The sequence below is a fragment of the Labeo rohita genome, unplaced genomic scaffold, assembly GCF_022985175.1.
Source record: "Labeo rohita strain BAU-BD-2019 unplaced genomic scaffold, IGBB_LRoh.1.0 scaffold_88, whole genome shotgun sequence".
NCBI lineage: Eukaryota > Metazoa > Chordata > Actinopteri > Cypriniformes > Cyprinidae > Labeo > Labeo rohita.
Window position 1 is genome coordinate 187,376 of NW_026129832.1, and position 26,520 is coordinate 213,895.

The 26,520-nt window shown below is 43.9% G+C and overlaps 1 protein-coding gene across 1 annotated transcript in view; it reads left to right on the forward strand.

The window, feature by feature from the left end:
- The window catches only part of LOC127162292 (alpha-2,8-sialyltransferase 8F), a 37,536-nt gene extending 11,595 nt beyond the window's left edge, over positions 1-25,941 (forward strand). Inside the window, exons 3-7 of the mRNA XM_051105067.1 lie at positions 20,109-20,195; positions 24,145-24,289; positions 24,509-24,621; positions 25,198-25,281; positions 25,423-25,941. Of these exons, the coding sequence (XP_050961024.1) occupies positions 20,109-20,195; positions 24,145-24,289; positions 24,509-24,621; positions 25,198-25,281; positions 25,423-25,897 (904 nt within the window). The 3' untranslated portion in view covers positions 25,898-25,941. The remainder of the gene's footprint in view (positions 1-20,108; positions 20,196-24,144; positions 24,290-24,508; positions 24,622-25,197; positions 25,282-25,422) is intronic.
- The last annotated feature ends 579 nt before the right edge of the window (positions 25,942-26,520 follow it).

Below are 26,520 nucleotides of genomic sequence, written 5' to 3' on the forward strand. Positions count from 1 at the left end.
AGCAGCCAGTGGTCTCCGGGGCTTCTCACCTCCGGCCACACGCCATGGTGCCCCCATCCTAGGTATGTCGGATGTAACTCCTTTGAGACCCCTAGCGGAAAATTTTTCGGATTGGCTGAGCCTCCCCAATCCTTCCCGCTGGCTCCTCAGGACCATTCGACTCGGCTATGCAATCCAGTTTGCGAGTCATCCGCCCAAGTTCCATGGTGTTCTCGCTACCTCGGTTCAAGGCAGCAACACCGCGGTTCTTCGTGCGGAAATCGCAGTCCTTCTGGCGAAGGATGCGATAGAAACTGTCCCCTCAGCTGAAATAAAGAAAGGGTTTTACAGCCCCAGTGGTGGGCTCAGACCAATCTCAGACCTGAGAGTTTTGAATCGGGCCCTACTCAAGCTCCTGTTCAAAATGTTAACTCTCAAGCACATTCTCACGTGTGTCAGGGCTCAAGATTGGCAATAGACCTGAAGGACGCGTACTTTCATGTCTCGATCCTTCCAAGACACAGGCCGTTCCTGCGGTTTGCCTTCGAAGGTCGGGTTTATCAGTACAAAGTTCTTCCCTTCTGCCTCTCCCTGTTGCCCCGCGTCTTTATGAAGGTAGCAGAGGCTGCCCTTGCCCCCCTCAGTGAAGTGGGCATCCGCATTCTCAATTATCTCAACGACTGGCTAATCCTAGCTCACTCGTGGGATCTGGTTTGCGCTCACAGGGACGTGGTTCTCAACCACCTGGCTCAGTTGGGACTTCGGGTCAACTAGGAAAAGAGCAAACTCTCCCCAGTGCAAAGGATCTCTTTTCTCGGTGTGGAACTGGACTCGGTCAGTATGTCTGTGCGTCTCTCCCCAGAGCGTGCACAGTCAGTGCTGTGGTGTGCGGCAACACTCAGATGTGGGTCTACGGTCCCCCTGAAACAAGTTCAGAGGCTCCTGGGGCACATGTCATCCTCAGCCGCGGTCACGCCGCTGGGTTTGATGCACATGAGACCGCTACAACACTGGCTTCATACCCGAGTCCCGAGATGGGCATGGCGCGAGGCACGTTTCGTGTGAACATCACACCATCGTGTCGCAAGACACTCAGCCCTTGGACAGACATTGTGTTCCTGCGGTCAGGAGTACCCTTGGAACAAGTGTCCAGACGCATCATTGTCACCACAGATGCTTCCAAAACAGGCTGGGGTGCCGTCTGCAACGGGCAGGCAGCTTACGGGGGCTGGACAGGGCCCCGACTGCATTGGCACATTAATTGCCTAGAGTTGTTGGCAGTGTTTCTAGCCCTGAGGAGGTTCCGACCTTTGGTTCAGGGCAAGCATGTGTTGGTCCGATCAGACAACACGGCAACTGTGGCCTACATCAACCACCAGAGCGGTGTACGCTCCTTTCACATGTCACAACTAGCCCGCCATCTCCTGCTGTGGAGCCAACACAGACTCAGGTCTCTGCATGCCACTTACATTCCGGGCGAAGCCAATCGTATGGCCGATTCTCTGTCACGACAGGTTTCCACCCCCAGTCGGTTCAGCTGATTTGAGGTCGATTCAGCCAGGCACAAGTAGATCTCTTTGCCTCACCGGAATCCACCCACTGCCAGTTGTGGTATGATCTAATCAAGGCTCCCCTCCGTATAGATGCACTGGCACACAGTTGGGCGAGGGACCGGCTCAAGTATGCGTTTCCCCCAGTGAGCCTCATTGCACAGACTCTGTGCAAAGTCAGGGAGGACAAGGAACAGATTCTCTTGGTGGCCCCGTTTTGGCCCAACAGAACCTGGTTCTCGGACCTGGTGATCCTGGCATCAGCCCCTCCCTGGCACATTCCTCTGAGGAGGGACCTCCTCTCTCAGGGGAAGGGCACAATCTGGCACCCGCGCCCAGATCTTTGGAACCTCCACCTATGGTCCCTGGACGCGACCAGGAGGATTTCAGAGACCTTTCACCCTCAGTGGTGAACACCCTCTTACAGGCCAGAGCTCCCTCCACCAGGCAGCTGTATGACCTAAAATGGCGCATTTTTGAGAACTGGTGTTCTCCCCAAGGGAAGGACCCACGGAGATGTGGCATCGAGTCGGTGTTATCCTTCCTCCAAGGAGGCCTGGACAGGCACCTATCTGCCTCAACACTCAAGGTCCATGTGGCAGCTATATCAGCTAATCATGATCAGCTATATCAGCTAATCACCTTGGTGGGTGGCAGATCGGTGGGGAAACACGATTTGATAATCAGGTTCCTAAAGGAGCCCGGAGGCTGAACCCTCCTTGGCCGCACCTTATCTTCTCTAGGGATCTCGCTGTGGTTCTCCAGGGCCTACAGCAGGATCTGTTTGAGCCCCTTCAGTCAGTCAAACTTGACGCCCTCTCCTTAAAGATGGCTCTCCTGACTGCGCTCACTTCTTTCAAAAGAGTGGGAGACCTCCAAGCCCTCTCCGTTAACAGTTCGTGCCTGGAATTCGGGCCGGCAGATTCTCACGTTGACCTGGATACGTGCCCAAGGTCCCCACCACTCCCTTAAGAGACCAGGTGGTGACCTTGCAAGCTATTTCTTCCCAGGAAGATGACCCCAACCTGACCTTGTTATGCCCAGTCCGTGCCCTGCGCATTTACATGGAACAAACTCAGCCCTTCAGATGTTCTGAACAGCTCTTTGTCTGTTATGGAGGACAGCAGAAGGGGAAAGCTGTCTCCAAATAAAAGAATCTCCCACTGGCTAGTGGACGCGATCCGTACGGCCTATCAGGCCAGAGGCTTACCCTGCCCACCGGGAGTGAGAGCCCACTCGACTAGGGGCGTTGCTGCCTCGGCAGCTCTTGCGAACGGGGCCTCATTAACAGACATCTGTAGAACTGCAGGTTGGGCTACACCTAACACATTTGCCAGATTTTACAATTTGCGCATGGAACCAGTGTCGGCTAGAGTCTTAAACGGAAGCTCTTGACTCAGCACACTGGTCGGTGTAGAGCTTGCCTAAGCACTTCCCTTAATGGTGATTACGCTTCTAAGTTTCAGTAGGTTTCCTGGTGTGAACCCTGGACACCCTCTCCATCATTTGGCACTTCTGGACGTAGCAGAGTTTTTGCGGAGGAACTCGCTGCAAAATTCCAACATAAGGTATGCACACCTTTATTAACTCATGGTTGGATTTGTGCCCCATATGTAGTGGCTCCTTATGTGGCCCCATGTGTGTATTTCCATCTATATCTCTATGTGGTGCAGTGTTTCCCCTGAAGACAAACCTCTCTAGGGTCTGAGTTTGGTTGTCTTCCCTTCCCTTCCCAGGCTTCATAGACTTCAGCGGATGCCTTGCAACCTGAGTCGCGTAGCCAAGTCAGGTAATTCTTGAGAAGCTAAGGGGAGGGATCGCGCCAACGTCGTACCTGGAATGGGGATGTCGCTGAATAAAGCAAATAGCACCGTGCTTGGAGATGAAGCCCCAAGAACACGGTGTGTCTTTGCCAACATGCAGAGAACCAGGTAAGTGCCCAACCACCCTGGACTGCAGACTCAGCATCTAGCCGTGACATGGAGGGCTATTGCTGCAAGATAACCGAGAGTGGGTCTATATACTGACCAGGCAGTGACTGTCTGCGGAAAGACAGACAGTCAGAATGGTTGTGCCGAATCCACCTCTCATCCCTGGGTCGAGAGTGGATCTGGTTGGGTCAGTTAGACCGCCTGCTCTAAATTGCTCGTCTGAGGAAAAACTAGAAGCCTAACGAGGGTTCTAGCAAGCTTACTGACAAGCTGGTGTTGCCACCTTCCCATGAGAACTTTGACTGTTGGGCGGGTCTGGCCTGAGGCCCGGCTGTCGCAGGGCCTCAGGAGTTCTATAGGGGTCCGTCTGTGGCGACGAACAGACAGGAGTAGTCGGGGGAGAGGGCCGAAGCCCGACCCATGGCTGAGGCTGCTCCTTTAACCACCATGAAGGACTTGCGTGCAAATTCTATCACGGTGTTGCCAGAAGGACCGACCTGGGAAATGTGGGGTTAGAAGCGGACTTCAAATTTCTCGCATTTCCGACAGGTGAAGCCACAGGTGGGGCTCCTGGACCAACAAAGTGGACATCGGCCCTCCCAGAGCGTGCACCACGACCTCATAGCTCAGCGAGCATAATCGGTTATTGTACGCAGTTCCCGTAGCTCTAGGTTGGAACCACCCTCGTATCGAACTCACAACACCACGGCCCGAACACCCAGAGGATGGCCGTGGCATGTAAGGCGGATGCAGCTCGTCCAGAAGCCGTGTAAGCCTTGCCCGGAAAGAACTTACAGGCTCTGGACAGGGGTCATGGGAGGAATCCAACAAGCGGCGGCGTTTTGCGGGAAGTACCCCACAAATGCCCCCTCCGCTTGGGGAACCTCTGAAACCCCCCTTGCTGGACCCCCATCGAGGGTGATGGAGGAGAAGTTGGTCTATCACGATCCACCCGTTTTTTTTGGGTTTTTTTAAACGGTCTTTCTGCGATCCCATCGACTTCTCATGCACTTCCGGGAAACAGGCACTGGAAACGAGCATACAGGTCGTTACCCAGATGTCTATTAATCAGCCCTTCCTTGGCTGCCTGTTTCAGGCACGGCCGCCATTTTAGCGTCCGCCTCAAACTGAGAATCAACCCCCCACAGAGGTTTGCTCAGCTGAAACTTAACCTTTAAACAGTTTACGCCCTCCTAGCGATGCTGCCGCTAACCTTTTCCGCCCATTTAGGAGCTCCGAATAAGAAAGTCAGCTGTACTGAGACAGACTAACAAACTCGTCCGAAAGCTCGATCGAGGGACGCGAGGAGCGAGAGGTTCGCGGGGGGGTTTTCACCCGGCGGAACCTTCCATGCTTCCTAATGCTCGCCACTGACGCACCTCGCAATGGCCTCATACCCGGAAGTAGAAGGACCGGAGCGGGAAGCAGTCGGGGTGAGCCGCGGCTTCACGTAAAAGCATGCGGCTCGCGAGCAAAGCGCGCCCATGATCATGTCCTTGCAAGCAAAACATGAATCAACAACAAACGCTGCATCAGCGTGAGCATAACTCAGCACTGAACACAACGGTCGTGTCGATCGTTTGGGAAGGTAAGCCGCAACCAGGATGGCACGGAAGGAAAGACATGTTCACCAACACACAATCCCACCGCGCTAGCTCTTTCAGAGAAATCACTCTTTTAGAAGGAAGATTGCTCTTCAAGATCGCCGTTGACGCACGCAGGGGAACTCTCACAACACTCATGTGTGTATGAGAAGGGAGAGACCGCTGCCTGTGCTGCAGATCCAACAACGAAAGAGGTGAATGTTGCCGCTTCTCACGCAGAGATGCTGCATTCGGCTCCGAAAAACAGAACGAGTGAGCAGATGTACACGCTGCACTACTTATACCCGGATGGCCGGGGCGTGGCCAGCTATGCAAAATCTGCACACCCAATTTCATTGGCCTGTTTCAATACTGTCAGAGGTGTTTGGGCTCCCAAGAGCGACCCCTAGTGTCGTACACTACTCGACACCACTCGGAGTGTACGACAGATAGGGAAATATATTGCGCATTGACTTTAGACCAGGTTTTAATGTGCCAACAATGCGCCTGAAAAACACCTAGTTTTCACACCAGTACGCCCATGGGCGCAAAATAATGCATTAGCTGTTTAAACAACGTAGTGCAGGATTATGTGAAAATGATAACTGCATTGGGCTAAATGCTAGCAGTAAACACTTGCGTCGCGCCTGGTGCGACATTGCGCCAGGTCCTTGTGAGGGCCCAACATGCTGAATCGGGCAAACTCGCGCCAACGTTGGCCCGACGAGAGCCAACGTGTGGAATACGTCAAACAAACTAGTCCGACAGACGCTGTCGGCACAAGAGTTGACAGATGCAGGTTTGTCCTGGCCTTAACACTGCGTTACAATGTGACCTGCTATTATTAAGCTGTGCTATTCTATGATATTAGCGATATAATTTTGAGTATTTACTTTTATGGATTTTAGTGAGAAACCACAAGAAACAGGTGAACAGACTGACAAACTATGTTTAATGTTCAGATTATTATTTCAAGAAAATGTAAAGCATTTTGGTTCGTTTATGTGTCTCGTTTTCTATGAGAGCTGTGTGAGGAGAGAGGGGAGTGTAACTCTAAATGTCGTATCGTGTCGACGATAGCCAGAGAGATATTGCAAAAGCATCAAATATTGGCAATATTAAGAGGATTTAGCATTTCCAATTAATGTAGACATGTTACATGCTTCTTCTTTTATTATTATTATTATTATTATTATTATTATTGTCATTAGGTTACTTTTATTATTCAGCTAAGTTACAGAAAACATTGTGTTCACACAGTGCCGGCCCGTCCAACAGGCGATACATGCGGTCGCCTAGGGCCCCACGGCTGCGAGGTTGTCCATTGGATTTTTAGGTGCATTCAATTTGAAGCGGCGCTGCGCAGAAAGATCCGTTTTTAAAATCAAAGTTCCACAAGAACTATAGAGCGCAGACAGCTCCGCATGCTTTCAACTTGTTCTTGCAGTTCTTTAATGTCATCCACTGATTGGTGTTTGCAGCACAACTTAAAGCCGCACGCACCTTACATAACTAAGGTAACGTGCACCGGCATATGTGTTGTAATAAATTTTGCTTTCGCCAACCTAGGGATGCCAATTAAGGCAGTGAATTTAGCTTTCGCCAACCTAGGGAGGTGAAATACGGTAGTGATGGGTACTCATGTCACAGCTGACGTTATGATTCTTGGATCATGTGTCAATTAATGTGTGGTTATGAGTACATCACATAAGAAAGATTGGTGGGATCTCTAACTTGTAGAACCTCTACTGTATTATCAACACAAGGAAGACACAAGTTGTAATAAAATAAATTTTATTAACAAAATATAGACAAGAGTAATCAACAGCTACTAAATGAATACCATGAATGAAAAAGGAATAAAGTGCATAAGATGCATAAAAAGCAAGTGATTATGTTGGGAGTTGCTATATCAGAGCTACGTTATCTGGAAAGATAAACTGTTGCTACTCTGAAACAAATAAGGTGAATAACCTTACTATGCATCAAACAAATACATGTAATTTGTTATTAACTGTAATCAGCTATATAATACCTAATGTAACTTAGAAAATCATATACTGATAATATACAACAATGCCAAGGTCTCTGGAAGAGGTTTGGAAGTGATATTTACGTTCGCTGCGGTTGAGTGAGCAGTCCGGTGGCGGTGACTTCTTTCACTGGTTGCGCTGGTGGCAGTACAGTGGGGAAAGGAGCAGGAATCCGTTTCAACAGCCTTGAAGATGAAGCGCTGTAGGATGTATGATCTCCTGGAGCACCAAGGGTCCTAAGATCTGGAACACGCAGATGTGGCCCTGGAGTAGGTGCTGAAGGTCCTTAGCTTGGAACACGCAAGCAAAAGTACCTGAAGTGAAGGTTTGCTCGCTGGAGCTTAACCTTGTTGCAAATGTCTGTGTGCCTTCTGCCTCTCTGGGCTAGAGACTCAGAACTTGGTCAATCCACTTTGTCTCTCTAGGATGGAGACTCAGGATGCTGCATCAATTATTGTCTCGCTGGACGAAGACTCTGAACGTAGATTATCTCTTTCCTCACAGGCTAGAGGCTCAGAACATGGTCGCATCTGTTGCTGCCTCAAAAGCTGGAGACTTGGACTTGGTATCTGTTGTTGTCTCACCTTTGCAGGCCGGAGACTCAGAATGGAGGTGTTTCTGCTATGGTCTCACCCTGACGGGTGGCAGACTCAGAACGAAGGTGATCTGTTTCTGTCTCTTCCCTTCCAGGCCTCAGACTCAGAACAAGGAGTGTCTTTTGGAAGGGTACCTTTATCCTTTTCTGATGAGGAGGAGATTGCAATTTGGCGCTTCTCCATTTCCATGCTGCGATTGGCTGGTTCCATCAGAATGGTGGGGACACGTGGTGGCCCACCCTTCTTTCTTCCTGTGGAATTTATTTGCAGAGTCCAAACACAAAGCTAGAAAAGTGTCACTAAAGTTTTACCGGTGCATTTATCAAACCAAACCACAACCAGAATGCATTTGACAATGTTACGAACACATTAAGTCCAAACATGACGAGAAAAGATTGAACTGTCATGCATGCATTCATTCGTCCATTAACAGCTAAGTTTGTGTAAGATGTTGCACTACACATTGCTGTCACAAGGAATACTTATTTCTCTGAATAAGTATAAGATGTGTGTGTTGTAGTGTGTATCAGTTTTAAGGTTTGAAAACATAGTTATGAATGGATTTGGATGGATCTCCATGATCTCTCTTAGTTTCACCCAATGCTGCTGCATCTGGAGGTCCTAAGGAATTTTTATGGTCGGTCACAGGACAAACCCTTAGGAACAGTCTCAAAGTGGGTGAAGGGCACAAACTGCATTTTGACCAATAGGAAGTTCTTTCCTTCCCGGGCTTTGCACCAAAGGTGGTCTTCTTGTGCTCTAAGAGGTGTCTGGCTGTTGTCCTGGCATCTTTATCTGATGCCGTTGGACAGTCTGTTTATGTTAGTTCACCAAGATCCAATCAAAATGTAGCAAACCTATGTCCAGTATTGTGGTCAGGGAGGGCTCCTGCCATAAACTGGGCCCTGGAATGTGCTGTCCACTACAGTGTGCATGGATTTTGCATGGGTTTGAGTCTGTTTACAAACCTGTTGTCTATTGGGAATGTTTTAATGACACGATTTTGCTCCAAATTCATTTAATAACATCAGTCGAGTTTTTGAAATAACTTGCTTTTTTGAGAATGAGGCAAATCATTATTTTATATAGTATTCTATAAAGTGATGAAGACTGTTGATTAGCATTGCATTGCATATTCATATAAAAATGCCCGATATAGTTCAAAGAACAGAGATAATCCATTTAGTCGCAATCAGATATGTCTTCATGTTTCATAAGTTAAAATGTCTCTATCTGAGTTTTATTCAGCTATATGTGAAAGCATATACCTTTGTCAATTTTATAAGGATTTCCTGTATGAAGTAAACATTCTATTACATGTTTTACATATATTTAATTAACACCTTATTTTGGGTAAAAATAGGAATAATAGTTCTCTGTAAGTTTTTTTTCCCCCTCCAGTGTAGGAGGTTTTTTTTCCCCTCTCTCTAAGTGAATGCATAAGATTTTCTGACAAAAAGTTAAGATTTTTATTTTATTTTATTTTTTTGGCCGAAGATTTTAAATCATAATTAATTTAAATTTTATCATAAATTTTATAATAAATTCTCCTGTATGTTAACAGGTCATGCTGCAGTTTTCTGTTAAATATATTGATAATCAGTAACGACAAATATTGTTTTGTTTAATGTTTTTATTTAGTAATAACAATAATCAGAATTTTGATAAATTTTGTCATTTTGATAAAAACAATGTTTTGGCCAAATTGTGCAGTCCTACACACAGGCACAACAAACTCAGTGTTCTTTATAATTTTTTGGTAAATATTGTCAGAAAACCTTTGTTACAGTTCAGATTTTGTTGTTACGGTTTAGATTTTGGAAATCACTTAATATTGCCCCTCACAATAGTCTCTCGAAATGAAGTCTTGTAACATATTAATGCTATTTTTAAATTATTTGACATGAAAGAATGATAGAGAGGTTAAAGTTGTGGTAGAAATGGAATCCAAACAATGTCTTTCTGGGGCTGGAAAAAATTATTTTTTGACTGCTATATACATAATATTTATTGCTGTAGTATTTTTATTTTATTTTTTTTCACATGCAGTGATGCCCATTATCACAGACAGGAAAAATTGAGCCACATTTAGCATGTTACGTTAAACAATAACAGACCCGGTTTCAATGTAATTCATTAAATTAAAAAAAAAAAAAAAAAAAAAAGTAATGTGATCATCATCAGTCAGTCCTTAAAAACAAGCAGAATAGCCTGCATTTCTTATCATTTATGAATTTTTTGTTTATGCTGTGTTTATTCTGTTTAGTTTTTGTGTATACTTTACTCAGTTTCACTTGCACTCTTATTTTATTTTTATTTTTATTTGCTTAACAATTTTTTTTATATATATACGTATGTTTGTTAAAAGTGTTACAGTTAATACACATTCACGCTTAAATATTAAAATAGTCATGTCATGTGCTTTATCTTCACTAGTCAAATTTCTGTGACCCATTGGCCCATTTTCATTATCTTGCCTAGGGCCCCACAAACCTACAGGCTGGCACTGTGTTCACAGCATGTACGGTTTTAATGTAACTGTCTATTCACTAAGTTTATACAAATTATACAAATTTATACAAAGAGTATTTATTTCTGTTTTCTATTTATTTATTTCATAAACTACCTCAAATGCACTAACTTGTGTATATGGTCAAATCTTGTGCAATAAACGGCCAAACTCAATATGATGACTCCGACTCCCTGACAAAAGTGCTGCAGCGGTCATTAATGTATTAACCAGCATTCAGTGGGGCAATCTCCAATGTGTGTGTGTATATATGTATATATATATGTGTGTGTGTGTGTGTGTGTGCATATGTGACCGGGTAAGAAAGAGTAATCACCAGAATAATAGCCTGCAGTCCTGCTTTTCCGTCCCTCGAAGGGCGCTCTTGTGCATCTGCGCGCCGTGGTTATAAGAAGGAAAAAACCGAAGGATTTATTTTTTGGAATCGTTCATGATTAGGGATTCCTGGGTGCGCGTGAGTTGAAGTGCATGGGATGGGAGACAACACTGTTTGTTTTTGTGTAAGAAAGAAAGGGAGCCTCTACATTTTGTGTTGTTCTGGCCGCTGGAAAGGTGGAGCAGTAAACAACCACACAGATTTTATATTTTTTAGAGCGTGAGAGATTTCCATGTGAATGAGTCGTGCAGGCTGCGGAGATTGAGCAGGGGAGATCGAAGGCACGTGAGGGTGCATGTGAGGTGACGGCTGTGTGAGTTTCTAATGCGGTGCAGCACGTCACGCAAAAGCATCATAAGCCACTACTGTTGTTTATTTGGGGGTTAAGTGCTCACACCAAGTTTTCTGTACTTTTATTTTTTTTATTAGTTTATTCTCTTTTTTCTTTATATTTTTGGGAAAGCGTGCTTTTGGTGGCGGTTAATTTTTCGCTGTAAAAATTTCTTTGGCATCACCCCCGACCATTGGAAACCTGGATTATTAATGCTGCATCTTCTAGGTACGTAGTCAAGGTACTTTAGATGCTTGGCAGTGTTTAAGTTTTTTTTATTATTAGTACACACACTTACACAGCCCACATCTTTTTGGTACCAGGAGTGGGGTTGATTCCTTCTGTTTGTTTCTTTTGGGGGGGGCAGGAGATAGACAACAGTAGTGGTGAAGGAGCGTCACGTGTTAGCATCAGCGGAAAGAGCTGTGCGCAGGGCCTGGAAGGACTGCAGGACAACGAGAAGCCAGGTGCCATGACCTGTTGGAACTAGGACACGGCATTGGACTTTTTGTGTGAACTTTACATTAAGACTCGTTGAAACTGAGGCATAGAGCCATGGAGGTGAAAGCTGCAGAGGAGGGCGCCACCTGTGGGGAGGATGGCCCAGGGGCCGGCGCAGCACCTACGGCTGACGATGATAAGGGGGGGAATGCGTTCTTACAACTTCGCTCACAAATACAGGAGCTGGGGAGGAGACACGACCAGGTGATGTCGACACTTGCAGGGCTGAGCACTGTTAATACCAGGTCTTATGTCTATATTCCCAGAGAAAAGCAAATTGTTCCTTACTGTGGTGATGCCAGTAAAGATTGCCAGACCATTGATGAGTTCATCGAGGAATTTGAATGAGTTATTCGGGTAAGGGGACTGAGTGAAGAGGACCAAGTAGACTTTATTTTGTCACACTTGAGGGGTTTGGCTCTGGATGAGGTTAAATTGTGTATGGGGAGGAAAGACACATGGCCTCAGGAGCTGTTTGTATATTTGAGGGCAGCTTTCCATGAGACGCGGACAACCCCTCAGCTGTTGCATGCCTTCTATGCACGGAAACAGCTATTTCCTGATGTGCAGGCAGCATGCAGGTGTCAGCCCCTGCAGAAACAATGGCAGAGGGAAACAGGGCCCCTCCATTGCGCAGAGCCGAGCAATGAGAGGGGATGTCTATGGCTCAAGCAGTAGCCCTCTGACTAGGGAGCAGTTCTTGGAACGTGCAGTGGGCCAATGCCCTGAAGTTGAAATCAGTATAGGGGAAAAATGTCAAGTGTCTTTTAGACACGGGCAGCAATGTGAGCACATTGACAAAGTTTTTTTTAGAGAATACTTACATGGGGAAGATAGGGATTTGCACAGCACCTCACAGTGGTTGCTAATAAACTGCCCCTCCCATACTTGGGATATGTCGAATTGGATATTCAGGTGATGGGTAACGATACCTGGCTGTGGATTTTTGATAGTCCGAGACCAGAAGGATGGAGAAGCTGATCATTCACCTCCAGGCATTTTTGGCATGAATATTGCTCAGGACTACAAACAGCTGATTTTGGCCGAGTTTGATAATGCCTTGGCAGAGTCATTAAACTCAGATTGGTGGGATGCTTTTAATAAGGTGCATGGGGAGACCCTGTTTGGAGCAAATTCTACTGTTCGAATATCTTGAAGATTCAAAATGTGTGTGCCTACAGCTTCAGTGGCCACAGTGCAGACTCGAGCAAGTAAGAAGATGCCTTTGCCTAAGGGTGTGATCCTGCTTGAACCTGGGGCAATGCCACTGCCAGGGGGTTTGGTTCTTGTGCCCACGGTGGTGTCGGTTGATAAATGGGTGTTTCCGGTATGGGTTTTGGAAAAATTGTGGGCGTTGCTGAGGCAGTATGCAGATGTGTTTGCAGCGTGTGATGAAGATACACTGGGTACACTGATTTCCCATGATCGATGATGTGCCTGTTGCTCAAGTGTACAGACGAATACCTCCCAACCAGTTTGAGGAGGTGAGGGAGCATATTACAGGATTGCTGACGAAGGGGATTATAAATGAGAGTGCAAGCCCCTATGCATCTCCGGTGGTCCTTGTCAGGAAGACTGACGGCAGTCTGCGGTTGTGCATAGACTACTGGAAACCAAACTCCAAGACCCAGCGAGATGCATTTCCACTGCCGAGGATCAACGAGAGCCTAGATGCACTGTGTAATGCCCAGGTTTTTCAAGCATAGATCTGACGAGCGGGTATCACCAAGTAGCAGTGCACGAGAAAGATCAGTATAAGACCGCATTTGTCACACCGTTCAGACTGTATGAATATGTGCGGATGCCGTTCAGTCTTTGTAATGCACCGGCAACGTTTCAAAGACACATGCAGAATGTAATGAGTGATTTAGTGTTCCAGATGGTTCTTGTCTACTTGGATGGTTTTTTGGTCTACTCGAGTACATTCGAGACTAACCTGTCTAGACTGGAAACAGTGGTTAAAGGAGTCAGGGTTGAAGATCAAAGTAGAAAAATGCCACTTTCTCCAGGAAGAGGTGAGGTTTCTGGGGCACCAAGTTTCGGCCCAAGGTGTAGGCCCTGACCCCAACAAGATCAGTGCCGTAGTGCAGTGGCCAGTGCCTGGCACAATGAAGCAACTGCGATTCTTTTTGGGGTTTTGCAGTTATTACCGCCGATTTATCGTGGGTTTCTCCAAGGTGGCAGGCAGCTGGAGGTTGTAATGAACAATCACGTCTCCATCAGTTACTGCAGTCCAGGAAAGATGAAGGTGCAGCTGGAGGTTGACGGGACATCATCTCAGAGCTGAAGAGCCCTACACTGCTGTCTGAAGATCTGAGCGACCCAACAGGACCTTCAGTGGAAATGGCCAATGATCAGGGCAGCCTGGATGCTGCAGAGAACAACAGACCAACAGGTAAAGACGTGCATATATCTTATTCGTGTTTATTCGTGTGGTTGTTTCTACGTCTGATGATATGCAGGGCAACTTTTTTTGAAGTCACTAAAGTCACTGGGGACCAACAACTGTTTGGTTACCCACATTTTTCAAAATAACTTTCCTGTTCAAAAGAAGAAAGAAACTCATTCAAGTGTAAAACAACTTGAGAGTGAGTAAAAGATGACAGAGTTTTCACTTTTGGGTGAACTATTCCTTTAATGTTAATAAAATAAAACACATGACTGGATTAATTACTGATTACTGTTTAATCTAGTTAGAGATGTTTCTTATACTGTATTATTTGTTTTTCTTCTGTTATCAGAAACTACCAAAGAGATGAAGATTAAGAACGTTCACGGCTTCATTGTGACCAAGAGAGTAGAATATACTACAGTGAGGAAAGTGAAGAAAATTAGTACCTTCCTTCAGAATGACAGACCAAAGCCTGCTGAAAGTTGAAAAGTCAGCATGACTGTTTGAAACTCAGCATGGCCTAAGATAGACCTGAATGTTCCTGAACCAGAACCTAAAGAGGATCTGGTTGCTTCTCCAAATAGGATCTGGATCAGTGGACTGTCCTGATCTCAAATATCACGGCATGCCAACAACGGACAGACACTGTTCCGACATCAGCAAATACTTCATGTGAGCGGCAAAGTTCATTAACAAGTTCCTGAATCAGCGAGCGAGTAAGAGCTAACACACACGCACACACACACACCAGCAAGGTGCTGATTTGCTTCAAGCAGGGTGAGGACCACTTGGCGACTCTGTTTCTGGCATATTTGATGATCTGCCATGACAAAATGGTGGAGGATGCCATTGATCACGTCATAAAGTCAAGATGGGTCAGGCTCTCCAGAGACTTCCTGAAGAAGCTGATGCTCCAGACTAGAGGTCTTCATGGTTCCAAAAATTTGTACCCGAACCCGAAGAGACCCGTAAATGTGCTGCACGGAACCGACCTGGACCAGTATTTTATTTGAAAGCGGGACCCGAACCCGTGCAGACCCGAGAAATGCCTTAAATGTACTACCCGGACCCGACGCGGACCCGACCATTATTCGAAAGTCGGACCCGAACCTGGCTGGGAAGACACAGACCCGAATGCACCTAACCGGCACAAATTGCACAGCAAACTGCTAGAAAAGTTGAGAGAGAGAAAAAAACTTTTTGGCTTACCTATACTGTTAGTAGCCTCCTCCCTGACTGGGATGCATACAATCCTTGCCATTAAATTTCCATCCATGTTAGGCTGTAAATCTCTCTTGCTGACTGAAAGTCATCTTGCTGTCATATCCACTCACTATTCTACCTTCAAAGTATACTTGCTGTCACAGTCGGTGCGACGGCTTTTTAGTGCCACGTTAAAAAAAAATCTAAGATTACGAGATAAAAGTCGAAATATTTCTAAAATTGACAATTTTGAAAGCTGAGCTGTGTTATATTAAAAAGCAACAAAACACAAAATTATTGCGATTACTGGGTGGCTGGCGCACTAAAAATGATGAATGGGAAATGTTACATATAATTTCCAATCATTTATTGTATTATACCGCAAAGTAGTCAGAAAAGACAACAATATAACATAGCCTATGTTATACATAACGAATCCACTTCGACCTTTAGAACGTTTTATTGTTGTTTTTATTAAATAGCTTATATTATGAGTGGAATTTTCACAAAGAAAATTATAAGTATAATTTAATAAACTGATTCACATAAATACAGTGATTTGCCACACCACATTATAGAGCTTGAAAAACACATTACTGAAGGCATATTGTGTGTATTTCACTAATAAACTTATTTTAAAAGCTAAGACTTCGTTATATATTACAAATAACAAATTCAAAGACATTAAATATTATTTTCAAGCATACTGTCCCCGCAAGTATGACACAAGGTATGATTTCTGATAATAATCCTACATATATTTGTAAAGTATTAAAAAGGGTTAATTAAGAAAGCTGACACCCCCCCAAAAGAATGTCTGTTGGGTGTGTGAGCTGAATAAAAAGTTGTCCCTGTTCAGTCTGTTAATAAATATTTTTGACATTAAGCTGTTTTCGCGGGTCCTTAAAATGGACTCTTCTTCATCACAGTAAAATGATGCGGCCGTTTGCGGTTGCCTGCATGGCAACTTCAATCTGGCAATCTTGGATTTATTTTTTTTTTAACGTGGCACTAAAACGCATCGCAGTTTTTTTGGGGGGGGGAGAGGGGTCAACTTTGACTGTTACATTTACCTTTTTGAACTACAATAATGATACTTTTTGTTGGCTGTAATAAAGACACAGAACAATTTTTTTATTGGCAAAAAAGGCACAGAACAAGAAGTGCGTTACGCTTCGTGCGTGTTCAATGACAGGTACAAAACAAATGCTTAGAGATCCACCTAGTGGTCATCTTATAAAACGTAAAGGATGAATTCACATGAGACAGCTTGATAACTTAAATAGCTACTGTGGAAAGTGTATTTTTCCAACATATTTTTACTGTTGTACACAGTAGGAACAGGAAATTTTAAAATTTCACTTTCATAAATCATCAGTAGCCTACTAAAAACAACAGAACTGAGTACAAGAAAAACACAGAACATAAAATAAAATACAGAAATACATTTGATATAGAAAATAATCATCTGATTCCCTGCTGCCTACATGTAGGCTATGTCAACAAAGCATTTAATGATAAATCTGAACTTAACAAAAATAAAATATTTTTATTTCAATGTATTCTTGAAGCATTGCCCTATGGAGGAACTTATGAAAAAGCGAAAATTTACAGAAAAAATAGAAATTAAATATTAAAGGGTGAGTAAATGATAACAGAGTTTACATTTTTTTAAATACTAAATATGATGTGCAAAAAAAGTAATAATAATAAATGAACAAAATAAGTAAATATAAATAAAAACATTTTTTCTTTAGCTCTCTAAGTGTGTTTTTCTCTCTAATAAAGTGGTGCTTAGAGGTGTAGGGCTGCTTTCATTTTATGTTGACATGTTACTGTTTAGAAACAGCAAAGCATTTACACTAGCAGTGCTGAGGCAGGTCCGACGATTCTCCAGTGTGTGACCACAGATGCTAAAGGCCGATTCGCAGCTCACACTGGATGCAGGCACACAAAGTATTTTTCTTGCCAGTCGTGCCATTGATGGAAACATATTTTAGGTATGTTTCCAAAAACGGAGAATGTCTCTATCGTTTTTCATTGTGGGCTTGTGCTGCAAATATTGTTCTAGTTCGACAAGTCCTGTGTCCAGTTCAGCATTCTCGATGTCCGCCCACTGGCTAAAGAGTGGCACTGGTCCTGGTGGTGGTACTGATCTAGCCATCTCTGTATATTCTACTTGGTTTTGTTGGGCATTCACCTCAGTTGTAGCAGCTCTTTTAGGGAGGCTGGCCAACTCTCTACGTGCACTTTCATATATTTCCTCTTTCTCTTCTGGGGTGAACATTCGAAGCTGCTTGAATTTTGGCCAGAGCAGCACAATAAGTCCCATGCACCTATTAAATAAAACAGAACAGAAATAATTAAATAATCCAGATCAAACAACACCTAATAGGTCTAACTGCAGCAAACAGTGAATCAGTTAAAGAAAAAGAAGAAGAAGAACCACAACTAATTTTTACTAAGTACAGTTACATATACAGGCAATGTGTTAGTAATTAGAAGAGGAAGATTACATCTCACCTATGTTTCGTTATCCTAAGTGGCAGTGGATCATCTTGGGAGAACTGGCAATGGGTAAGGAGAGTGGATTTCCAGAGGGCCACCAAGTTTATTGTACAATATTTTGATCCACTGAGCTCTTCAGTTGCCTGCTTGAAAGGCTGCAGGAAATAGATCAGCATCTGAAGAATGTCTTTGGAAATGTGACTCATGCGATGCATCTCTCCTCGTTCAAACAGAGTGGACTGAATGTCATCAAATGCATTAAGCACAGATTTGACCATCTCCAGTTTAGTGTTCCATCTTGTTTCACATTCTTGTTTCAAACACTGCTTGAGTCTAAGTTGTAATCCATAGTTTGTGAAAAATGTTGTCGGGGTCTTGCATTGCTCAATGCAGGCTCTTACTTGTTGCAGTTCTTCCTCATTTCCATCTTCTTCTTCATCACCTTCATTGGACTTCTTAAAAGTGTGCTTTAGCACGGTATTCAGTGTGTGTGCTAAACAGCTTTTGTGCACTCTTTGGGAGAGTGTTGCCTGCACATTTGCAGCTTGGTCACTGACAAACACCAGTCTGTCAATCTCATCTAGGGTCAAACCAAATTCACCCAGTTGCTTGAGCAGTTCTGTCTTTAGATTTAAGGCAGTTTTCTTTGCCCCAAGTGGAAATGCACATGTACATATGATCCTACTATTAAACTCCCAGTTATCACCTATGTAATGCAGTGTGATGCAGTTGTAACTGACCTTTCTGTGGTCGTCTGTCCACATATCTGTGGATGCTCCGCATGCCAGCCCCTCAGCTATGGCTTTCTTAATTGTTGGGAGGAACTCTGCCCTGAGACTTTCATATTTCCTTTGTGTAAGACGGGATAACGTCACACCAGATGGAAGTAGGTCCTTCACATTACACCGGCCATGTGTTGATCCCGTGTCCAATATTGTTTGAGCCAGCTCGATGAACGTGGGTGTTTCAAACATGCTAAAGGCCCTTAAATCCTTCGCACACACTTTTGTGCATTTTTCTGCAATGACATCCCTAGCTTTTTTTGGAACGACTCCCAGTCTGATAAATGACGCCATCGAAGTTTGCGTCATGACATTTTTCCCACAGGACCTTGTGTGTTTCAAAAGATGCAACGTGCCTGTTTTTGCCAAATCAAACTTTAACAACGCGTCACATGTAATACATTTAACTGCGCTTACTTTTTTGTTGTCTTTGTCTACAATTTGCATGAAGGAGGCCCAGACAGAAGATGTGCTGCTGGGTTTTACCTCTTTATATTCATTTTGTCTCAGCTTTTTGTTCACATCACTCATGAAGGAATCCATGATCACCGTCCACCGCTTACACTTTTATCATCCTAATTACAAATACAAATAAAAAAATACAAATTACATATTACAAAACACGCGCAAAGTGCTGACTGACACTGATTACTGGCTGATGCAGTGTTCCCGATCGACTCAGGTATTACACACAATGTTAAACAGACCCGAGACCCGAAGTAATAGATTGGGAGCCGGCTGACCATTTAAAATATGGACCAGAACCCGTACGGGTCCCGGGTCGGGTCCCGGGTCCTCGGGTCTCGGGTCCTCTGCGAAGACCTCTACTCCAGACCATGTCCATGCTCACACAAACAAGGAAGAGCTACCAGACAGCACGCTTCCACACAAAAGATCGAGCCCATCTTCAGGCCTCCTTTCGGATGCCTGCTAATAAACTCAAACTACCTACGTTGCAACGCCCTGTACTAATGGCCACCTCCCCGGCTTCACTTAGTATGATTAACTGTGTATATTTCTCTGTGTGCTGTTGTCCTGACATTTATTTTTTAGATTGTCCGCAGGACTTACTGTGCATGCACACATCAATATTGCGTCATTTTTCTCACGCTGAAAACATTATTAGTGTATATGCATTACTGTAGACATAGATGTTAATAAAGCACAATCAAGCAGGTAGAAATTTTCATTGTCAAATTCTACTCCCTATTGTTTTAATGGGAGGTACTGTAGCACAAATCGTCAGAAGACCGTCATGCTCCCGTGAACATGCTCAATCTAGTTCCTATTTTTTAATCTGACTTCAAGCTGCGTTATTGCCCTTCTTCAGTCAATTAATCTCTTTTTGAAACTGTTAACTTGTCATGTCATGAAGTATTGTTATGATATCTTATGACTGTTTTTGTGTAGTCTGACAGATGGGTTTAATATGAATTGTCATTGTATGGAAAAGAGCTGCATTACAAGTCTACATAGTTCTTGTAGTTCAGGGGTGCCCAACCCTGTTCCTGGAGATCAACTTTCCTGCAGAGTTTAGTTCCAACCCTAATCAAACACACCTGTCTGTAATTATCTCCTTGAGATCCTAATTAGCTGGTTCAGGTGTGTTAGGTCAGGGTTGGAGCTGAACTCTGGAGGAAAGCTGATCTCCAGGACCAGGGTTGAGCACCCCTGTTGTAGTTCAACCATAGTACCCACAAATTAACCATTATTTTGCTACACTAACCACAGTGTTTGTAGTAAAACTTCAAACAACCCACCAAATAATTACAGAATTGTTTCAAATGTCTTATGCTTTTCTTTTCAAATATAGACTAAACATGAAGAGATTCACCCTGGAACTCAACGATTTCTTAAACTGTCCGCACAAAATGAACACGACAGAGCAGGAGCTGAACAGGTACATGTTTCCATCTGCAGTCACATTCATGCTTTATTTGTTGGTTAACAGGTTATTAATTACAGATGTCTCATAAATTATGTCACTGTAAAAAGGAGGTAGCAGGAATCCTTAGGTAGCTAGCTTGAAGCCAGTGGGGCTGTCGGTAAGAACAGAAGGTCTAGTCTGGTCACATCAGGTGCAGTAGTCTTTATTGAACAACCACAAAAAAGGGAACAGAAATACAGGGTTTTAGTTTCCTAATAAGCCTTTAAACAGCTAAAGCATGGGCCTAAACAGAAAATACAGCAAGCATGAAAAACACAAACATATATTTAGGCCAAACATAAGTCATACAAAATAATATTCAAATATTAAACAAACACAACACAATATGAAAATAGTACAACTCCAGTAGTCCTCTGCACAGTACAGCCACATGCAACAAAAGGAAAGCTGTGGGCACATGTGCAGTGAGACAGTCCTGGTGGGTGGGTGGAGCTTGGGGCTTACAGGAAAACAAACAGGATAAGAGGGGTGTGACACTTGCTTTGAGAGTGCAGCTTAGGGACATGAAAACTTCTCAATAGCCGCCCCCAAATTTGACATTTTAGGTGGATCAAGTAGGGCTGAGGGAAGAATGTGGTGGGCAACGGGCCTTGTGCATGTCCTGTCCTTGACTTGGACATCAGCAACCCTACAACAGCCATCCTTTGCTGAGATGGAGGGAGATGACTTTGCCCACTGACCACTGGGATCCGGGAAGTTGAGGATCAAGAATCAGAACATCAGTGTTAGGTTGCAGCTTAGGATTATCGGTGCGCTGCTTCTGTCTGGACTGAAGAGAGGAGAGGTCATTTCTGAGGAAATGAGCCCAAAAATTATCAGAAAGGATTTGACTATCATGCCATTGACAGCGACTGTGAAGCTCAAAGTCTGAATATGTTACCAGAAGAAGGGAAGCATCATGCCACCCACCAAAGCAGCAAATTAGGGGTCTGTGTGCATGTAGGCAACAGCACCGTAGAACTGCTTTGATGCATTACAGAAGATGTAAAGGTCATGGGTGGCTGAGGAGACTAAGGTGTGAAGCATCAAGCCCAAGAGAGCCATGAAAACCAGACTTCTAGGAGATCATGAGGGAGATTTGTATCATCTCAATCTGTGTCTTACCCCAGAAATGCTGGAAAGTAATTTTGGCTCTTGTGTTGTGTAAAGAAGATTTCAAAGATTTTTTTGTCTGATTTCAAAGCTACCAAGGAGATGGTAGTGCACAGGCTGTGAAGGAGGTCTTTAGCTTCCTCTGGGGTGGGAAGACTTTGTAAATAGTTATCCACATAAAAGCAATTGTGTATGGAATGGTTAATGCGCTTATCTGCCTGTACATCTTTGATGATCTTCTGGAAGATGTAAATGGCACAGCAAGGGCTTGAGGTTGTGCCAAAGTGGAGAACTTGCCATTCATACACAGTTGGAGGAGCTTTGCAGTCCAGGTCACGCCAGAGGAATAGCAGAATAGGTTTATCCTGAGGTAACAAGCGCACCTGTTGCTGCCTAAAACGGAGGGAAACCCCAAAGACTGGTCCAGGAAGTAACTGTGAATTCAGATATTGATTTCGGTAAGAGAGGGAAAACTCAAACACAGTGCAATCTTTACCATTGTGATGCACAATGTGGTGGGGTATGTACCAGGACCAACTCATCATATCAAGCATCAATTAGTTTCTGAATCTCTCTTGTATAGCTCTCACTTGTTGTGGATTTTAAAGGAGTCTCCTTTCACAGCCCTTTCACAGCTGCGAAGATGGAAGATAATTGCCTCCTTGGGGGCCTTTAGGGGGTGCCAGGGGTCTATATGGAGGAGAGGTACTGTGTATCATAGGACGCCATCAACAGGTGCTCTTTGGGTCTTAAGCTGGTGTATTGCCTCTTGATCCTGTTCAGACTGAACCACAGCATTCATGCTTCTCTGAAGTAGCAGAGCTTCTGTATATTGTGGTAGATGTCATCAGGTACGCATTTAAAGGATATATAGTGAGCAGAGGGAGAGTTAGTGAGATCTCTTACAGGACCCTGCAGTGTCTAGCCAAGCCAGGTCTTGATTGCTACAGGGGCTCCAAGAGGGCCCAATTGTTCTGGTTGTGTTGGGGTAATCAGATGTGTTTAAATCAGCCCCTAAGAGGAGTACAGGTCTGTTTGAGAGGAAGCTGACAGAGGTGAGAGTAGTGTTGCTGGAGAGATTTCGCAGAGAATGTTCGGACAAGGATGCGCTTTGAATGCGCTTTAGGAATGAGAGTGAAGGATCCATTAAGAGTCTGGACATCCAGTCTTACAGTTCTCAGCTTTAGGCTCTCAGATTCTCCTTCTAACTGAAGTGTTTGGTCAGCAGGGTGCAGGAGGATTGTTCTTTCGGGCCCATCATCCATGAGTGTCTGAGGACCTGTCCCCATTTCACAGAGTCACTTCACCCACCTTCAGTAGTACTTTATTGCAATTACTAGGGTGGTCGAGATATAGATTATGCACTTGCCTCTGATTAATGGTGCATAGGATGTGCAGATGTTTTCCGTTGCACTGGCTGCAGCGCCCCCTCAGGTCACAGTGAGTTGCAAAGTGATCTTGATTGCCAACATTGTCTCTGTTCATTGATCCAGTTCATTCTCTGGTCTTTGGTGAGTTGGAGAAACTCATCACATTTACTGACATGATGTTCGGCAAAGTTACAGTAGGCACACACTGGAAAGCATTCAGATGAGGTGTTGGGGAGAGGCTGACTAACTTTAAGTGGAGCAACTTAGGCTTTAGAGGAGGTCACATGAGAGGCAGTTTTGGCACCATGGAGTATAGTTGTACTTCTTAATGACTGAGGCGGTGGAGGCCTCTGCTGGATAACGAGATGTTCTTTCCACTCTGGGCTGACAACAGGCTTCTAGTTGAAGCTAGTTGAAAAAATCTAGGAGGTTATAGGAACGGGGACCTGGTCTACTCAAACTCATATCTTTTAAACTGGCAGAACTGCTCATGAGGAAACTTCTCTAGAAGCTGCTCAACATGTGAACCACAGGTTAGCTCAGTGAGACCTTAAGAGCCCATGGACTGAAGGAGGCCCACTAATGCCTGAACTCTAAGAGAAAATTGGTCCATCAACTATGCAGATAGCAGGCATCTCCATTATAGCTCCAAGCTCCTTCAAAGCAAGTTGTCTAGGTTGACCGTAACGCTCATCCAGGGCCCGTATAGCTTGAGTGTAAGGGTTTAAGGGAACCTTTAGATGATCCAATAAGATGTGGTATTTATACTGCTCTGATTCTCCTGAATCTAACAAGTTGGATAGGGCCTCCTCCCTAATGAGATCAGGAACAGAAGCTTGAAGCTTGACTTCAGGGGGCCAGTACTGGAACTAGCTGACTTAAAGGGGGAGCAGATGTCAGGTGATCAGGCTGCACATTGTTTGCTGGCTGAGCAGAGGAAGACATAACCCCATGCAGTGGTTGACTTTGCAGTTTATAGGCTGGGCACACGTGGTTATACAAAGCTAGTACTTGAGATGTGGCAGGAAACTGACCATTCAAATGTATGTTTGTGCTGTTGCTTTCCCTCCGAAGTCATGTCACGTCCTGTCTGGAGAATGATGTCAGCTTTTGTTTACATTTAAACAGCAGACCAACAGGAGGGAAACTGATTCCCAGTTACAATAACGTTCCCAAGAAAACATGTTTAGTTTGAAACATTTAATTTGAGAAAAGAAGGGAAACTTACTGTTTCTGGATGATTATCATTTTTAATAGATTCATTCTGCTTATTAACTGGATCATTTTCACCGATTGTAGTTCTGAGTGTCTCATATTTCAACAGGAGTAATCTTATAGTGTTTAATGTCATTATTATCGCTAAGGGTGTATTGAGAGCTGTATGCCTGTAAAATGTGTGCTGATAGGAAATTCTCTTTCTCTGTGTGTGTTTATGACAGAATAAGGCTGCAGTATTGCTGTAACGCCACAGGATCGTTATTCCTTACCAAACAGAACACAGCCGTCAATCAGACCATCCCATATGAAACAAGCATTGAAAAGACATACACAATGAATCCAGACATTTACAGCATGCTGCCTGAGGTGTGTGTGTTCTGGTTAATAATGTGGTCATTATGATGATGTTTATATGAAAATAATAGAAGTAAATGATATCAGTGTTGCTAAAACTATTAAACATTTCTAAAATATAAATATTTGACTAAAGATTTGAAAAACTAAAAAAAAAAAAATGTATAAACCCTAATATTAGAAATATTGCCTTGACAACTAACTAACTGAAATAAGTATGTGTGTGTTCAGGATTTCCCCTGGAGTGGTCATCGTATGGGTCAGTGTGCTGTGGTCGGCAGCGGTGGGATTCTGAAGAACAGCAGCTGTGGACGTGAGATTGACAGCGCAGACTTTGTTATACGGTAAACACATCCCATCATGCCTTGCTCCTCACTGACCGCAGTTATGTGCTCAACCAGAGTGATTTATATGGACCAGAAGACAGGCTGAAAATCTGAAAGATTTCATCTTTTCCAATAAGTTTGTATTTATTCATCTTTGTTAATGTTAGTTCATAAAAAATACTGTTGATTGTTAGTTCATGTTAGCTTAAGTGCGTTAAATAATATTAACAGATACAACTTTTGATTTTAATAATGTATTAGTAAATGTTGAAATTAAGTGGAATCAATAAATGCTTTAGAAGTACTGTTGATTTTTAGTTAATAAATTAGTTAAATGAAACCTTATTGTGAAATGCTATTATGATTTTAAATAGTAAACTGATGATTGAAAATGGGATGTTTGTATAAATATCAAGCAGCAAATTTTTTCTAATAAGCACATTAAAAGGTCATGCCCTGCTAAATGTAGAACCCAACATATAAGTTTGTAATATTAAGCCATTTATGTTTAGTATCATGCATATTTTACTCTTAAAAGATAGAAGTGGCACCTGTTTTGTAGAATGAACAAATCAAATTTTCTCTCTGTTTCAGGTTCAATTTGGCTTACATTAATAATAGTGACGTTGGACTGAAAACAGATCTAATAACCATCAACCCCAGTCAGATTCAGAAAGAGTCAGTGTCCACACACACACACACACACACATACATACATATACGTATGTATGTATTTGGCATGACTTGATATTTTTATTGTGGCATAGAGCACATTTTTTTTCAGTGCAGTAGTGTTTATTAGAAACTGTGTGTCTGTAGATACAAAAACCTGGAGAAGGATCCGGATCCGTTGGTGGAGCGGGTCAGTGTGTACGGGAACGCCTCCCTTGCTATGCCAGCCTTTGCCTACACCACCTGCACTGCGCTGTCAATCAGTGCTCTCAAAGTCCTCCATCCAGTCAGACCTCAGCAGCCATTTATGTTCTTCAGCCCCATGTACCTGCGGACACTGGACCGTTTCTGGAAGGAGCGTGGCCTAAAGTCGATCCGCCTCTCCACTGGGTTTATGTTAATCAGCACGGCACTGGAGCTGTGTGACAACGTGCACGTGTACGGATTCTGGCCGTTTGGCACCGACCTGCAGGACAATCCTGTCCCGTATCATTATTACAATGAGTTAGGACCGCACCGCTACTTGCACGCGATGCCGGAGGAGTTTGTGCGGCTTCTGCAGCTCCACAGCAAGGGGGCGCTGACACTGCACCTGCAGCCCTGCTCCTCGGACAACCTCTAACATCTGTACGCGCTGTCCGAATCCACCTCGCATGACCTTATAAAGTGCACTGTTTGGGTCTGAAACTGTTGTTGACATTATCGAGTGCATTCCATCCAGTAATGCACCGCTACACGGCTAGAAAATACATTGTGAGGGTCACACTGCGTTTTGGCAGAAAATGGCTCAGTTGAACAATCGGTTGTTAAACAACAGTAAAATCCATGAAACTCACTGTACTTCTGTCCCTCACAGCCTTGTTTACATTCTTGTCAAAAATTAAAAATGTTAACTTGAAAGTCTGTACCCTAAACGTTTGATTATTTATGTGTGTGAATTAATTTCACAACCCACAAATGCCGCTTCACTGCTTTATCGCTGATCGCAAGATCCGTTCTTTCCATTACGTCATTTTTCTAAACGGCTTTCCGAGAACTTCACATCAGATTTGTCCTCAGGACCACTATCACAAGAGCATATGACTGCTGTGTCACAACAGAGCTCAGACAGTTTATACAGATGCTACTGTAAAGCGCTTCCTTGTGTCAAACTGTTGCGTTTATCATTTTGTTAGCATTGTTCACGCATGCAAAAATCATAGATTGTATTGCACTGTTCTGAAAGAAAATTACCAGTACATTTTC